This window comes from Mus musculus, chromosome 10 (genome assembly GCF_000001635.26).
Source record: "Mus musculus strain C57BL/6J chromosome 10, GRCm38.p6 C57BL/6J".
Classification (NCBI taxonomy): domain Eukaryota; kingdom Metazoa; phylum Chordata; class Mammalia; order Rodentia; family Muridae; genus Mus; species Mus musculus.
The window spans coordinates 3,462,314-3,479,383 of NC_000076.6; the positions used below are offsets into that span (position 1 = coordinate 3,462,314).

The 17,070-nt window shown below is 41.5% G+C and overlaps 1 protein-coding gene across 4 annotated transcripts in view; it reads left to right on the forward strand.

The window, feature by feature from the left end:
- The window catches only part of Ppp1r14c (protein phosphatase 1, regulatory inhibitor subunit 14C), a 99,005-nt gene extending 96,340 nt beyond the window's left edge, over window positions 1-2,665 (forward strand). For 3 of the 4 annotated variants that reach the window (XM_030245354.1, XM_006512490.4, XM_006512489.3), the window contains one exon: window positions 1,076-2,665. Coding sequence is in view for 2 of the 4 variants with exons in the window: in XM_006512489.3 (XP_006512552.1) it covers window positions 1,076-1,150 (75 nt within the window). In the remaining 2 variants the exon portion in view is untranslated. The remainder of the gene's footprint in view (window positions 1-1,075) is intronic. The other variant, NM_133485.2, reaches the window with a different exon arrangement.
- Window positions 2,666-17,070: the final 14,405 nt, after the last annotated feature.

Below are 17,070 nucleotides of genomic sequence, written 5' to 3' on the forward strand. Positions count from 1 at the left end.
GCCCCAAACCCAACAAAATGATTATGTGTGTGTGGGGGGTGGGGGTGGGGGTATAAAACTAAAGTAAGTAGCATTTAAAAAAAAAAGTCAAAGCTTTACTATATAGTACAAGAATATACTAATTTGATACTTCTATGTTGGATAGTAGAAAATATTAAAAGTCATTTTTTTTCATATTTGAACCATTATGTTCCATGATGTCAGAAAACTTAGCAAGTGCAGGAAAACCACTACAATGTAGTGGTTGCCCATCTGGGCCAAGAGTGTTGTTTCTGCATGATCACCTTGCACAGTTCAAGGTGTACATGTTGTGTGTTCTGAACCAAAGATGCAGTGAGGTCATGTAACACATTGTGGGCAAGTGCCAATAGGAATGCTTTGGATTTAATACATAAATGACTGCATTCTTCTTGGGAGTTGTATGCATGAAAACCTTATACTGTTGATGAATATCTCACAAATGCCACTTTCTGTTGCATGACTTTCTCCATGTGAGATTGTCTACAGTTTAAGCAACATGTCAGCAGCATCAGCCTAACTTTGAAGGTTGTCCAGAAGGCACCTTGTAACTTTCTATACTCATGCACTGAACTGGGGTGAGTCCAACAGTCTGGGATTAAATCCCATGGGTAGATTTGATACTTGGCTGTGAGAACCAGAGGCCTAGCTTTGCTGATCCAGGTGAAGTCTAGGGACATCTGCAGCCTGCTTGAATCGGATAGAATCTTAGACTCTAGACTGGCCCTTTGTAGGATCGACAAGATGTCCATATGTTGTGTATACACATTGTAAGACTGAGCATGGAAGTCAAACATAGCTGGTGAGTCCACGTAAAGGATATCTGTAGGTGACAGTGACCTGGATCTATCCCCCCAGAGGGAAGAGCAAGAAAGCTTGGGCTGGGAAGTTTAAGCATTTCCTGTTTTCCTAAAATCCCTTTCTCATTTTACATTGGAGTTTAACACATACAAGGGCATTCATTAACTTCAGCTGAAATCAGTTACTCTGGGCACATTCTCAAGCCCAGGCTTTAATAATGTGGCCCCTTGTACTGACTTCCTTGATGTCTTTTTAGGAATTCATCAGAGAGCTGCTCTCCCGGATAAGAGGCATGAGGAAGCTGAGCCCTCCGCAGAAGAAGAGCGTATGATTTCACTACAGGGTAAAATTCTCTCGGCGATGAAGAAAGCAACCTGGGATTTGGACCCCACAGATACTTTTCTTAAAAAAAAAAAATAACCATAGTTGTCTTTTACAACAACATTTTTTGGTGTGTATGTGTGTGTGTTGGGGGGTAGACATTTATTCAAAAGTGTTTCTTCTTTTGTTGTTTTTAAAGGGTTTTCATTACTGTAATATTTTAATGGCAAAGCTACTACAACTTGGACTGTAGCCCAACCAAGAACTATCAAAGCAGGTACATCCACAAGGATGGACAAGGCCAGGTGTGTTTTCTGTCAGGACTCGGCTGTAATTTAGGATCTCACAATACAGGGAAGATGGTTTTCTTATGGTCAGTTTGGTAAGACGTTTTAAGTTGTAAATTTGACTTCAATGTCAAAGCTATCTCATGCTTGTATATATCTACAGACACTAAGTTAAAACTAGAGATGTGAGCTTTGTATCAGGTTCATGAAATAAGCCTGTGCTTCCCTATTAGATGTGGTCACAACACACGTGCTTTCAAAAGGTCTCCAGACATTCTTCAGACAAATGTCGTCCACCTTCAGCATCCACTTTCTGCAACAAAGTGAAAGAATTCAGTGTGTTTGTCATTACAATGAGCCATACTGCATATGTGTTGAGTTGGTCAAGGGCTTAATTCATAAATTTTATTATTTCATTGGTTGAGATGCTTTGCCAGGTCATGTACTTATTGCCTCATTGTGGTTTTTTAAAGTTGTATGAACTCTTAATTTTGAAAACCAGCCTGATTGATAAAGAAATACCTACACTTTTTGAACACAGTTTTGCAATCAGAAAAGGAAGCCCCAGGTAGCAACATGTTCTCTGCTTTCAGTGTAATACACTGTATTAGCTTTGTCCATGAAAGCAGGTCAAAAGGAAACCAATGGGTTGAGCTTCCTTTTTAGAAGCAGATTCTGGCCTCTTCTGTGCCAGTACCATCAGTCCAGAAGTGTGAACTGAGTGTTGCGAAATGTAGAGATGGAAGACCCCTCAAGACCTTTGTTGGTTTAGAAGTCTGGTTTCATCTCTGGTTTCTCTCAGTGGTTCATGGTCCTGATTGTGACCTTGATTTCCATGTTAGGAGCTAGGTCTGATGACCTACCCTAACCCTACAGCTACATACCAGCTCTTTGAGTAGAATTAAAATTCATATGGGATGTAGGCAGGGTAAAAGTTGAGTAAAAGCCCTACCTTCCTTCCTTCCTTCCTTCCTTCCTTCCTTCCTTCCAGGAAGCCCCTGCTGCCTCCCCCTGGAAACCCTGCCTGCCGTGAGAAGTCTCCAGGTGGCCCTGTCTGAAAACAGGGACCAGGCAATTTATATCAAGGGTGCTTTGAACATATTTTATTTTTTAAAAGAACTATGTTTGTGAATTTTCCGTATACTGGCAAGCTTTTGAAAATGTATTTAATTTTGTAATGTTTACCAATGATTTATTTACAAGCTATTTACTCAAATAAAGGGAGCTGCTTACAAGCTTGTTTTTGTGTATGTCAGTAGAACATACTGGGGGGGAGGGTGTTTGATATGTTCTCTGCAGATGGGAATCCCAAGCACCCGTGGAGCTAGCCTCTTATTGCCCAAGTACGTGCGAGTATTTAATCCTGATGCTTTTCATCAGAGGACCCAGCCATGTTCTTGAATTAAGAAAAAAATAAGATGAACATTGTGTGTTCAGCACTGCTTGCTCCTATTTCAACTCTCTCCCAAGCTGTACTCTATTCACTTCAGTAAAACTTTCCTTTCCCACTGGAGAGAAACCTATAAAAAGATCTCAAATTACTAAAGCATTTCAGGTATTAATAGACTGCCATGCATGGTAAGAGCCAGGGAAATGGGATAGGTGCAGGATTTCTACCAGGATTCACCAGCCCAAGTGATGAAGATGAAGGAGTTTGTTTCCCTGCCCTCAAAATCCCTCATCCCATTTGTATACACTCTGGCCTTCCTTCCTGCCCTTGCTCAGTGGCATCACCAGATTTCCTGGGTGATCCTGGTAGATGCTGGGCCAAATCTTGGTCCCTATCCTTCCCTAAAACCGAGTCACCTAGCTTATCTAATACCTAGTAAGTCTGTCCATGGAGAGCCTCGCTAGATTGCTACAGCCATCTTAGAATGGGCTTTTCCGTGTCCAGGCTTAACTCTTTCTGCTGTTCCTATCCAGGAGTCAGAATGCTCCAGTCATTTCTCTTTTCCTAAAAGCTGACGCCTTATCATTCCCTAGGAAGTACTGGTCCTTGCCTCATTGCTTCAACTTTTGCTTCTGTTCTTTGCTCTTGAGTTCTTAGGTTTTCTGAACTATCCCCTATGGTTTTCTCATGAGAGGTTTGTAAAATATTTTACCTGAGCCTAAACCATCCTCTCCACCTCTGTTGAGGCTCTGTTGAGAGAGAGCTGGAATAGATTTCCCCAGACCTCCAGAGGGTTCATACATGGTGCATCATGTACTCCATCACGACAATGTATCTGCAATGTTACGACTGCTTGCCCATGTGTGTGTCTATCAGACTAGGCCCTGAGATCCTCAGTCTGGGGAGTGGAATGTAACTTAGCATCCATGCCTATGCCTGGCTTATAAAAAAGGTTGGCAAGTGTTGACAATTCTTCCAGAAAACACTTTTCTCCCCAGCTAGGGTGTTGGTTCTAGGATCTGAACCCTAGATCTGAGTATATAGTTAAATCACGTGAGAAGCTTAAAACAACACAGGCACATAGAAATTTTGCTGTGAATCTTTCTTTTTAAAATAACAAAGCTAAAAATATATTTACTTTATAATCCAGCTGACTCACCCCAGGGTATGTACCGAAAGGAGCTGAAATCAGCACTGTTTTGCAACAGCTAAGACATGAGTAACCAACATGTCTGTCAACAGGCAACAAAGAATAAGATCTTGACTTATGCCACAAAATGGACAGAAGTGCAAGGCATTATACTGAGCCAAAGCAGGCAGAGAAAGACAAAACCACAAGCTTGCTCATGTGTGCAGAAACTGAAAATGTCGATCTGACATCAGAGGGTTTGGCTACACTGGTATGGGATGGAGTTGAGTGTGTGCTGTAAGCTTCTTCAGGTATATCGTGTGGAAGGATTCTTGTCAACTGTACAGGTACCACATATGTATAAGAGCATATGTGCCTACATAATATGAATAATCTGTCTTCACTTGCAGTTTAAGAATAGTAAGCTCAGGAAACCATTTGTTTGCTGGGTCATGGTTCATCAGCTATTAAAGACCAAACAGAATTTGAGCTCAGGGAAAAATCTGGTGTGACCAGATCAGTTCTTGTCAAATTCCTAAATGACTGGTCATGGTGGTAACTGGACACCGTCTCTGTCACACCTGGTTGTGGGGAAATGACTTATTGTTTTTCACTGTGGTTTGGTAGCAGCAAATAATCACCTTGGTACCCAGCATAGTTTTCTGAGGAGCATTACTTACTCAAAGGTCCTCCCTTGAATCTGATTTTCTGTTTCAAGCACACGTTTGTTTCCTTTAGAGATGAAAATACAGTTCACCCATCTCATTTTACCTAAATAAATAAATAAATAAATAAAGTAAAGTTTTAGTTCAAGTAGATCTATAGGATCCTCAAGCAATTGAAAACTGAGAAAAATACATTATGGTCATGGAAGAGAGATCAGGAAGGAAGAGAAAGAGTGAGAATGATGGAGGAAGAACAACATAGAGACTGTGACCCAATAGAAAAACAGTGAGGCATTCAGAGACACGTGAATGGCTGAGTAAGAGGGGACCCACACTGCCTTCACATCATGAGAATGTCGACAGCTAATGCAGATAAGAAACCAGAGCCAAAAGCCTTGGAGCCGAGAGCCATACTGGAAACCATATCCCAAGAACAGGTCGGGTGGAGCTTGGGGGCCTGTTCCATGCCTCAGAACTCAACTTGATTGGATTTCCTGCTGTCCTTCCTTCTTTCTTTCCTTCCTTTCCCCTTCCTTCCTTTCTTCCTTCCTTCCTTACCTACCTCATCCTCCAATGTCCACTTTTCCACTTTCTTTCTGTGGATACACCTTCTCTCCATGATGCTGTTCTAGGAATGAATACCATCTGCCCAAAAGAAAGCCTGGCCAGCCTCCCCATCTTCCAAGTCTTGAAAGTATATGCTGCCTACTACAGGCGTGAGTATTGACTTTCCTTTTCCTCCCGTGATCAATTCTTTCCACAGGTTCTCAACAGTAAACATTCTGCTTCATTTTATTTTATTTTTTGTTTTTGTTTTTTGTTTTTTTAAGATTTATTTATTATTTATTATATGTAAGTACACTGTAGCTGTCTTCAGACACACCAGAAGAGGGAGTCAGTTCTTGTTACAGATGGTCGTGAGCCACCATGTGGTCGCTGGGATTTGAACTCTGGACCTTCGGAAGAGCAGTCGGGTGCTCTTACCCACTGAGCCATCTCGCCAGCCCAACATTCTGCTTCATTACTGCTTCTATCCACTATCCAGCATCCTGTCTAGCTCACTGCCTTAGTTAGGGCTTCCCCTACTGTGAAGAGACACCATGATCAAGGCAACTCTTATAAAGGACAATGTTCAATTGGGACTAGCTTATGGGTTCAGGGGTCCAGTCCATTATCATCAAGGCAGGAAGCATGGCAGCATCTAGGCAGGCATTGTGCTAGAGAAGGAGCTGAGAGTTCTACATCTTATTCCAAAGAGAACCAGGAGAAGGCTGACTTCCAGGCAGCTAGGAGGAGGGTCTCAAAGCCGACCCTGAGAGTCACACACTTCCTCCAACAAGACCACGCCTACTCCAACAGGGCCACAGCTCCTAATAGTGCCAATCCCTGGGACAAACAGATTCAATCCACCACATTCTGCTCTCTGACCCCCATAGGCTGGTTCAAACATATAAATCTATGGTGGGGGAGGGGAGGCATACCTAGCCATAGCATAATGCAAAATACATTTGTCTGTCTTCAAAAGTCTCATAAGTCTCAACAATGTTAAAAGTCCAAGGTTCAAAGGCTCTTCTGAGATCCATCCAATCATTTATTTGTAAGTCTCTATACAATAAAAATCAAAATACAGATCACATACCTCCAATATCACAGGATATACATTGCCATTCGAAAATGTCATAGTGAGAAAATACTGGACTGAAGCAAGACCACAAACCAGCTGGGCAAACTCCAAACACTGCATCTCAACTTCTGATATAAAAGTGCTCTTCTTATCTCCAACTCCTTTCATCTTTGTTGACTGCAACAAACTTCTTTCTCTTGGCTTGTTTCTACACTCTGTTAGCAGCTTTCCTTGGCAGATATCCCACATCTCATATATCTTGGGGTATCCAAGGCAACTTCAACTTTATTCCTTCCTTTTTGAATTTATGGGATCCGCACATGATCTTCTGGATTCCTCCAAAACGCTTGGCTCACTTCCCTAGCTTTGCCCAGTGTAGCACTCTAGGGTCATGGTACCGGCATCTCTAATATGTTGGTGTCTTCTGATACAATTAGGCTTCACCAATGGCCTCTCATAGGCTTTTTTTTTTTCATGATAACAAGGCTCAATTTCTTTACATGAACCTTTTGGCACTAGAGATCAAATGCAAATGAGGCTTTACTTTCAACAACTGCCTTCCCTGTCCTCTCACAGTGCAAAAGCTTAGCTGCTTTCCATGGTCTCTTCATACCTTCAAAACCAGTACCACCTGGGTGATTCTTACATGTTCCCAACACCAGCTATAGCACGAGGTTCAACATTGGCTATCTTTGGAGCACAGCTTCTTTATGCTCTTAGAGAATACTTCCCAGAAGATTTTAACTCAATAATGCTTGTCTCTTCCTAATCACCACTAATTTCCTAGCACCAGCTAGCCAGCATCAATTGTTCCAGTAGTCTCTTTTATTTTTGACTCTAAAGCCAGAACCACATGGCTGAATCTGCTTAGTTCTGCTGCTTGCTGGGGCGAGAATATGGCCCCCTTGTTCTATTACATTATCATCAGCCTTCTGTTTTTCAGCTCCTTCACTACCTAAGCTTGGCTGTCCTGGAACTTGCTCTGTAGACTGACCTTGTACTCAGAGATCTGATTGGCTCTGTCTCCTCTGGTGAAATTAAAGTTATGTATCATCATGCCTGGACTTAAGCTTTTCTCCACCTGGAACTCTCTCTGTACCAGGCTACCCTTAAACTCAGAGATTTCCTTGCCTATCTCCTGGGATAAAGGTGTGTACCACCATGCCTAGGCTTATGCTTTTCATGGCCACTGCGCCTCAAGATCCAAAACAAAAGCCTATATTCTCCATTTCTGGATTGCAGTTCATTCTAGATTAAAAGTCCAAATGAAAACAATAACTAAATAATGATAACACCTAACATGATATACCTATTCTTTGTTCAATGGGTGGGATCTCACCACTCCCTTAATTTCATTTAATATTCCTGAACATGGGATTTAGCTTCATTCCATTTCCTGGTGCCCCGTTACTCTTTGAAACATATATTTTGTATTTTTTCCTTTCTAAGCTTGTCATGATTGATTGAAACATTCTTCATGCTAGTAAACCAGAGGACAAAGACTATTCTGGACTTTTCTGATGTTTCCTTTGTTGATGCAGTTAAAATAAATCTCTTTACCTTAGCCTCAGGCAGACTCTTCAGACAAAGGCAAAAAGCAGCAACATTTTTCACCAAAACATCATAAGAATGTTTCCAGAATTCAAATCACCCTCAGCACCAGTATTCCTACTAGATGGTCCATTAAGTTCCACTTAAAGTATTCCATAGCCTTCCAAATCCAAAGTCCCCAAACAAAAGCATGGTCAGGCCTGTCACAGCAATATCCCAGTCCCTGGTTCCAATTTCTGTCTTAGTTAGTGTCAAAGTCAGAGTTTCTATTCCTGCACAAACATCATGACCAACAAGCAAGTTGGGGAGGAAAGGGTTTATTCAGCTTACACTTCCATACTGCTGTTCATCACCAAAGGAAGTCAGGACTGGAACTCAAGCAGGTCAGGAGCTGATGCAGAGGCCATGGAGGAATGTTCTTTACTGGCTTGCTTCCCCTGGCTTGCTCAGCCTGCTCTCTTATAGAACCAAGACTACCAGCCCAGAGATGGTCCCACCCACAAGGGGCCTTTCCCCCTTGATCACTAATTGAGAAAATGCCTTACAGTTGGATCTCATGGAGGCATTTCCTCAACTGAAGCTCCTTTCTCTGTGATAAATCCAGCTGTGTTATGTTGACACAAAACTACCCAATACAGTTAGGGTTTCCATTCTTCTGAAGAGACACTATGACCAAGGCAACTCTTATAAAGGACAACATTTAATTATAACTAGCTTACAGTTCAGAGGTTCTGTGCACTATAATCAAGGCAGGAAGCACGGCAGCATCCATCCAGGCATAGCACTGGAGAAGAAACTGAAAGTTCTACATCTTGTTCTGAAGAGAAACAGGAGAAGACCTACTTCCAGAGAGCTAGGAGGAAAGTCTCAAAGTCAACTCCCACAATAATACACTTCCTCCAATAAAGCTATACCCATTCCCAGAAGACCAAAGCTACTAACAGTGCCATCCCCTAGGCCAAGCATATTCAAACCACCACACTCATTAAACAAGCAAATTAAAACAACAACATGAGATCTTGGGTCCCAGATCCCTCAGACACTAGTCTGCTCAGGTGAGAGTGTGGACTACAGAAGCAACACAGCTTCTGGGACAGACCCCATTTTGGGCTCCAGACATCTGGGCACCTTTCCCACCAGAGGAGAGGTGTCTGCCCGGGAGGACACTTTCAGAGCAGGTGAGGAAGCCATCTTGGGTCTCAGGTCCCTCAGAGACTAGTCTATGCAGGTCAGCTCACGGACTGCGAAGGGTGAGCGAGTGGATTGCATAAGTGACACAGCTTCTGGGACAGGCAGAAGCAACACAGCTACTGGGACAGACCCCGTTTCGGGCTCCAGACATCCGGGCACTTTCCCTGCCAAAGGAGAGGTGTCTGCCGGGGGGAACGGGGGGGGGGGGCTCTGGCCACCAGAGCAGGTGAGAGAGCCATCTTGTGTCCCCTGTCCAACGGAGACCAGTCTGTGCAAGTGAGCTTGCAGACTGCAGAGGCAACACATCACTGGGACAGGCCCTTTTTTGGGCCTTCATTTTCAGTCAGGAAGAAGTTCTGAAAGCCAGATATCTGTGCACCTTCCCTGAAAGAGGAGAGCTTGCCTGCAGAGAGTACCCTGACCAGTGAGACTCGGGAGAGAGCTAGACTCCCAGGTCTGCTGACAGAGGCAAACAGAATCACAGGAGGAACAAGCTCCAACCAGAGACAACTATAACAACTAACTCCAGAGATTACCAGATGGCAAAAGGCAGACATAAGAATATTACTAACAGAAACTAAGACCACTCACCATCATCACAACCCAGTACTCCCACCTAAGCCAGTCCTGGATACCCCAACACACCCAAAAAGCAAGACTCAGAATTAAAAATCATATCTCATGATGCTGATAGAGGACATCAAGAAGGGCTTTAATAACTCACTTAAAGAAGTACAGGAGAACACTGCTAAAGAGGTAGAAGTCCTTAAAGAATTAAAGGAAAACACAAGCAAACAGGTGATGGAATTGAACAAGACCTAAAAAGGGAAGTAGAAACAATAAAGAAAACCCAAAGTGAGACAACACTGGAGATAGAAACCCTAGGAAAGAAATCTCGAAACATAGATGCGAGCATCAGCAACAGAATACAAGAGATGGAAGAGAGAATCTCAGGTGCAGAAGACTCCATAGGGTACATGGACACAACTATCAAAGAAAATGCAAAATGCAAAAAGATCCTAACTCAAAACATCCAGGAAATCCGGGACACAATGAGAAGACCAAACCTACAGATAATAGGAGTAGATGAGAATGAAGATTTTCAACTTAAAGGGCCAGCAAATATCTTCAACAAAATTATAGAAGAAAATTTCCAAAATCTAAAGAAAGAAATGCCCATGAATATACAAGAAGCCTACAGAGCTCCAAATAGACTGGACCAGAAAAGAAATTCCTCCTGACACATAATAATCAGAACAACAAATGCACTAAATAAAGACAGAATATTAAAAGCAGTAAGGGAAATAGGTCAAGAAACATATAAAGGCAGGCGTATCACCAGAGTTCTCACCAGAGACTACGAAAGCCAGAAGATCCTGGAAAGATGTTATGCAGACCCTAAGAGAACACAAATGCCAGCCCAGACTACTATACCCAGCCAAACTCTCAATTAACATATATGGGGAAACCAAAGTATTCCATGATAAAACCAAATTCACACAATTTCTTTCCACAAATCCAGCCCTTCAAAGGATAATAACAGGAAAACACCAACACAAGGACAGAAACTACACCCTAGAAAAAGCAAGAAAGTAATCCTTAAACAAACTTAAAAGAAGACAGACACAAGAACAGAATCCCAACTTTAACAACAAAAATAACAGGAAGCAACAATTTCTTTTCTTTAATTTCTCTTAACATCAATGGACTCAATTCCCCAATAAAAAGACATAGACTAATAGACTGGCTACACAAACAAGACCCAACATCTTGTCCCTTACCGGCAACCCACCTGAGGGAAAAGGACAGACACTGGCTCAGAGTGAAAGGCTGGAAAACAATTTTCCAAGCAAATGGTCCAAAGAAACAAGCTGGAGTAGCCATTCTAATATCAAATAAAATTGACTTCCAACCCAAAGTTAACAAAAAAGAAAAGGAAGGGCACTTCATACTCATCAAAGGTAAAATCTACCAAGATGAACTCTCAATTCTGAATATCTATGCTCTAAATACAAAGGCAGCCATATTTATTAAAGAAACTTTAGTAAAGCTCAAAGCACACATTGCACCTCACACAATAATAGTGGGAGACTTCAACACACCACTCTCACCAATGGACAGATCCTGGAAACAGAAACTAAACAAAGACACATGGACACTAATAGAAGTTATGAAAGAAATGGTTTTAATAGATATCTACAGAACATTTTATCCTAAAACAAAAGGATATGCCTTCTTCTCACCGCCACATGGTACCTCCTTCAAAATTTTCCATGTAATTGGTCACAAAACAAACCTCCACCGATACAAAAAATATTAAAATTATCCCATGCATCCTATCTGATCACCACAGACTAAGGCTGATCTTCAATAACAACATAAATAATACAAAGCCAACATTCACGTGGAAACTGAACAACACTCTATTCAATGATACCTTGGTCAAGGATGAAAGAAAGAAAGAAATTAAAGACTTTTTAGAGTTTAATGAAAATGAAGCCACAACATACCCAAACTTATGGGACACAATGAAGGCAGTCCTAAGAGGAAAGCTCATAGCCTGATAAACAGCTTCAGTGCAGTAACTGGATATAAAATTAACTCAAACAAATCAATGGCTTTTCTCTACACAGAGGATAAACGGACTGAGAAAGAAATTAGGGAAACAACACCCTTCACAGCAGTCACAAATAATATAAAATACCTTGGTGTGACTCTAACTTAGGAAGTGAAAGATCTATATGATAAGAACTTCAAGACTCTGAAGAAAGAAACTGAAGAAGATCTCAGAAGATGGAAAGATCTCCCATGCTCATGGATTGGCAGAATTAATAGAGTAAAAATGGCTATCTTGCCGAAAGCAATCTACAGATTCAATGCAATCCCCCATCAAAATTCCAACTCAATTTTTCACTGAGATAGAAAGGGCAATTTGCAAATTCATCTGGAATAACAAAAAACCTAGGATAGCAAAAACTAGTCTCAACAATAAAGAACTTCTGGTGGAATCATCATGACAGACATTAAGCTGTACTACAGAACAATTGTGATAAAAACTCCATGGTACTGGTATAGCAACAGACAGGTAGATCAATGGAATAGATTTGAAGAACCAGAAATGAATCCACACACCTATGGTCACTTGATCTTTACCAAGGGAGCTAAAACCATCCAGTGGAAAAAAGACAGCATTTTCAACAAATGGTGCTGGCACAACAGGCAGTTATCATGTAGAAGAATGCGAATTGATCCATTCTTATCTCCTTGTATAAACCTCAAGTCTAAGTGGATCAAAGAACTCCACATAAAACCAGAGACACTGAAATTAATAGAGGAGTAGTGGGGAAAAGCCTCGAAGATATGGGCACAAGGGAATAATTCCTAAACAGAACAGCAATGGCTTGTGCTGTAAGATCAAGAATTGACAAATGGGACCTCATAAAATTGCAAAGCTTCTGTAAGGCAAAAGACATTGTCAATAAGACAAAAAGATCACCAATAGATTGGGAAAGGATTTTTACCAATCCTAAATCTGATAGGGGACTAATATCCAATATATACAAAGAGCTCAAGAAGCTGGACTTCAGAAATTCAAATAACCCCATTAAAAAATGTGGTACAGAGCTAAACAAAGAATTCTCAACTGAGGAATACCGAATGGCTGAGAAGCACCTGAAAAAATGTTCAACATCCTTAATCATCATGGAAATGCAAATCAAAACAACCCTGAGATTCCATCTCACACCAGTCAGAATGGCTAATATCAAAAATTCAGGTGACAGCAGATGCTGGCAAGGATGTGGAGAAAGAACAATCCTCCATTGCTGGTGGGATTGAAAGCTTGTACAACCACTCTGGAAGTCAGTCTGGAGTTTCCTCAGAAAATTGGACATAATACTACCGGGAGATCCAGCAACACCTTTCCTGGGCATATACCCAGAAGATGTTCCAACTGGTAATAAGAACACATGCTCCACTATATTCATAGCAGCCTTATTTATAATAGCAAGAAGCTGGAAAGAACCCAGATGTCCCTCAACAGAAGAATGTATACAGAAAATGTGGTAAATTTACACAATGGAGTACTACTTAGCTTGTAAAAACAACAAATTTATGAAATTCTTGGACAAATGGATGTATCTGGAGGATATCATTCTTAGTGAGGTAACCCAATCACAAAAGAAGTCATTACATATGCACTCACTGATAAGTGGATATTAGCCCAGAAACATAGAAAACCCAAGATACAATTTGCAAAACACAAGAAAATCAAGAAGAGGGAAGACCACTGGGTGGATACTTCATTCCTCCTTAGAATAGGGAACAAAATACCCATGAAAGGAGTTACAGAGACAAAGTTTGGAGCTAAGATGAAAGGATGGACTATCCAGAGACTACCCCACCTGGGGATCCATCCCATAATCAGCCACCAAACCCAGACACTATTGCATATGCCAGCAAGATTTTGTGGAAAGGACCCTGGTATGACTGTCTCTTGTGAGGCTATGCCAGTGCCTGGCAAATACAGAAGTGGATGCTCACAGTCATCTATAAGATGGAACACAGGGCCCCCAATGGAGAAGCTAGAGAAAGCACCCAAGGAGCTGAAGGGGTCTGCAACCCTATAGGTGGAACAATAATATGAACTAACCAGTATCCCCAGAGCTCGTGTCTCGTCTCTAGCTGCATATGTAGCAGAAGATGGCCTAGTCGGCCGTCATTGGGAAGAGAGGCCCCTTGGTACTGCAAACTTTATATGCCCCAGTACAGGGGAATGCCAGGGTCAAGAAGTGGGGGAGGGTGGGTAGGGGAGCAGGGTGGGGGGAGGGTATAGGGAACTTTCGGGATAGCATTTGAAATGTATATAAAGAAAATATCTAAAAATAAAAAAATCAGAAAAGCAAAAACAAAAACAAAAAAACCCAACAACATGAGCAATAATGTACAATTCAGAGTGACAAATACAAGAAAAGTCTAAAGATTGTTATTGTGTCCCAGAAAAAATAATTGAGGAGCAGAAGAGGAACAACATTCTGTCTTAAGAAAGTCCATTTTTATGCATTGTTTTATTGTTTTTAGCCATGCAAAGAGACAAAGCTATGGCATTATACTTTTGCTGGGAATTTTAATTCCATTAAACTCTCTTAATTGTTCTTTTTTCATGCCTGTTTTATCACAATTCTCATATGATTTAAGCTAGTGCTCCTTAATTTGTGGATTTTATCCAGAGAAAACCTTGAAGTTTTTTGTTTTGTTTGGTTTGGTTTTTGGTTTTTGGGATTGTTTTGTTTTGTTTTGTTTGTTTGGGGTTTTTTGTTTTTGTTTTTGTTTTTTGTTTTTTGTTTTTTTGTTTTTGTTTTGCTATGAGAGAGAGCAAATAGTCACATATTCAGTGCTGACAACAGAAAGCAACCTGGTTTAAGTTCAAGCTCAGCCTTCCACTACAAGTGATCCGGAATGACTCATGGTGGCATGAAAAAAACAAAGCCACATTTCTAATGCATGCCAGAGCCTGAAGGCAGGAAACAAGAGCTGAATCTCACTTTGTTGCCAAGAATAAAAATCAGACAGTACTCACTCACCAAGGATTATCCAAGGGAAACCAGACAGAAGAAATAAAGGAGCTTTAAGCTTATGATCACTGATCTAAACTCCCTTGGACACTCACTTCATGACTAGAAGGCAAATTAGTTTTCCATTGATACAGCATTGGAGCAAAGTCCTTGGGGACTCTTGCCTGAGCTAGTATCTCGCTGGCAAGAATTCACTAGGACAACCGGATCCTTCTACGGCAAAGCTTTTATTGCTTCAACATAAGGAAGACCCCGAACCCGGAAAATGGTGCTGCTTATATAGCCCGCAGCGTGACGTTTCAGCACCTGATGTGGCGTGACAGCACATGATTAGTTGTTCACCCATCACCCCATTACTACGCCCCGAGATGGGCAGAGACTGGGCGTGAATTCACTCTTGCACTTACGCATAAGGCTTGTTTACTAGTTAGGCGCAGTGGAAGCCAGCGCCATCTTATAATGGCAATTGCTCACGGCACGGCTCTCCACAGGGGATTATTCATTGGTAACTGGGAATGTAATTTCTATTACAGAGTGGAAATGGTGTGTTATAATTGACCTGCTAGATGCTTGTATTGAGCTGTCTGAGTCTGGATGTCTCATAGTTTGTCCACCCAAGACTTCGTGGAAGCTTTTAAAGGACCTTGCAATATCACAGGGAAGTCTCTTTAAGGAAGTAGGTGGTGCCTGCTTACTCTGTTGTGCTTTGTTTGGCTTTTAATATAATCCAGCCATAGCCCACATCTGCCTCCACTAATGCATTTTGATTTTTGGTTCTGAGGCCAAGCTTTAGTGCCATGGGTCTTAAAAGAAAGAATCCACAAGGTGACAGGCATCAGTGACTAGTCAGAGGCACTGGATAAATATAGGCACCAGCCTGGAAGAGGTTTCAGTATCAGCAGGAAGGCCTGTGTGTATCACTGGGCCCTACCACACCCAAGTCTGCAGCTGCACAATCAGCCTCACTACGCTAACTAGGGCACAGGTAGAGACACCTGCTGTGAGTTTGCAGCATTCTTCACTTCTCATTGAGGGAGATGTCTGGATGTGAGGGCTGTGTCGCTCAGATTATCATTAGGCTGCTTGCAGAATAACCGTTCTACAGCTGTATGGTGTGAGCACCATCTGGGACTAAGCTGTCCACTGATGGAGAAGGGAAAGGTAATAATCAGAGATAATTTGGGTGGCTATGAAACATAACATGCAGGGTCTGGAGAGATAGCTCACTATATTGCTGTCACAGAAAACCCCACTTCAATCCTCAGCACCGATATGAAGAGAGCCCACAACCTCTTTTAGCTACAACTCAAGAGGACTGGATGCCTTCTCTTGATCTCCGTGAGTACCTGCATTCACAGGCACATACCCACACATATACACATAATTAAAAATAATACAAATAGATCTTTAAAAGTATATTATATGTAATACCATTCAACCCACTTTCACTTTCACAAATATGCCTAAGATGTATCTAAGCATACAAACATACACATGAACATACACATATGCACATGTATACATACACATACATGCACACAAACATGTATATGTGCACATACATGTACATGCATACACATACATACATATGCACATAATTAAAAAATAATAAAAATAGACCTTTAAAAATATATTATATACAATACTATTCAACCCATAAATTCCACTTCCACAAATATGCCTAAGGTGTGTGTGTGTGTGTGTGTGTGTGTGTGTGTGTGCATATATTAGTCCTCCATTTCACTCTTAGCTCTGAACCCCATGCAGATATATATATATATATATATATATATATATATATATATATATATAGATAGATAGATAGATAGATATAGTGAATGGGGAGCAAGCTATGCCAACCAGGAGAGAATTATATAGAAGCTTCAGGTATGACTAGGAGGGAATAGAAAATTTCAGGAGAGGATTTAATAGAAAACAAAGTTAACAGAAAAAAAGACATTTTTGTCAAAGGTCACAGAGTTAATGAGCAGTACTATTGGCCTGCGCATGAAACACACATGAACATGCTAACAGTGGCCAGCAATGACTATGTGTGCATATGGCCCCATACCCCTTTGCTCATGCTACACACTTCCAGTAAGCCCTGCAGAGTAGGAGAAAGCAGAGGGCTTGCTCACCAGGGCCCTCCCCTGCTCTATAGGAGGTGAGGATGCACACACAGAGATAGTGAGACTATCCAGGAAGACACTTTGAAGATGTGAGGGCTAGGCTGAGAGTGCTCCCACCAGTTATATTAGCCAAGATGGTGTGGTTTTGTATTTTACCCAGAATGATCTGAAACACACTCAGAACATTTCAAGGGTGAGGCTTCTAGGAACAACCTCTATTCATCATCCTCAGCCTTTGCCTGTCCTGCTTGCCCAGCCATCATGGAGAGTGTGTGCAGCATCCTATTCTAAGCCCATCTACCTTCCATTTAAGATAACTGTCTTAGCAAAGCCAAGCAGGTGGCAAGCAGCTGCCTGCTAGAGTGCTCACTGTGCCAGCTGCTGTGAACTT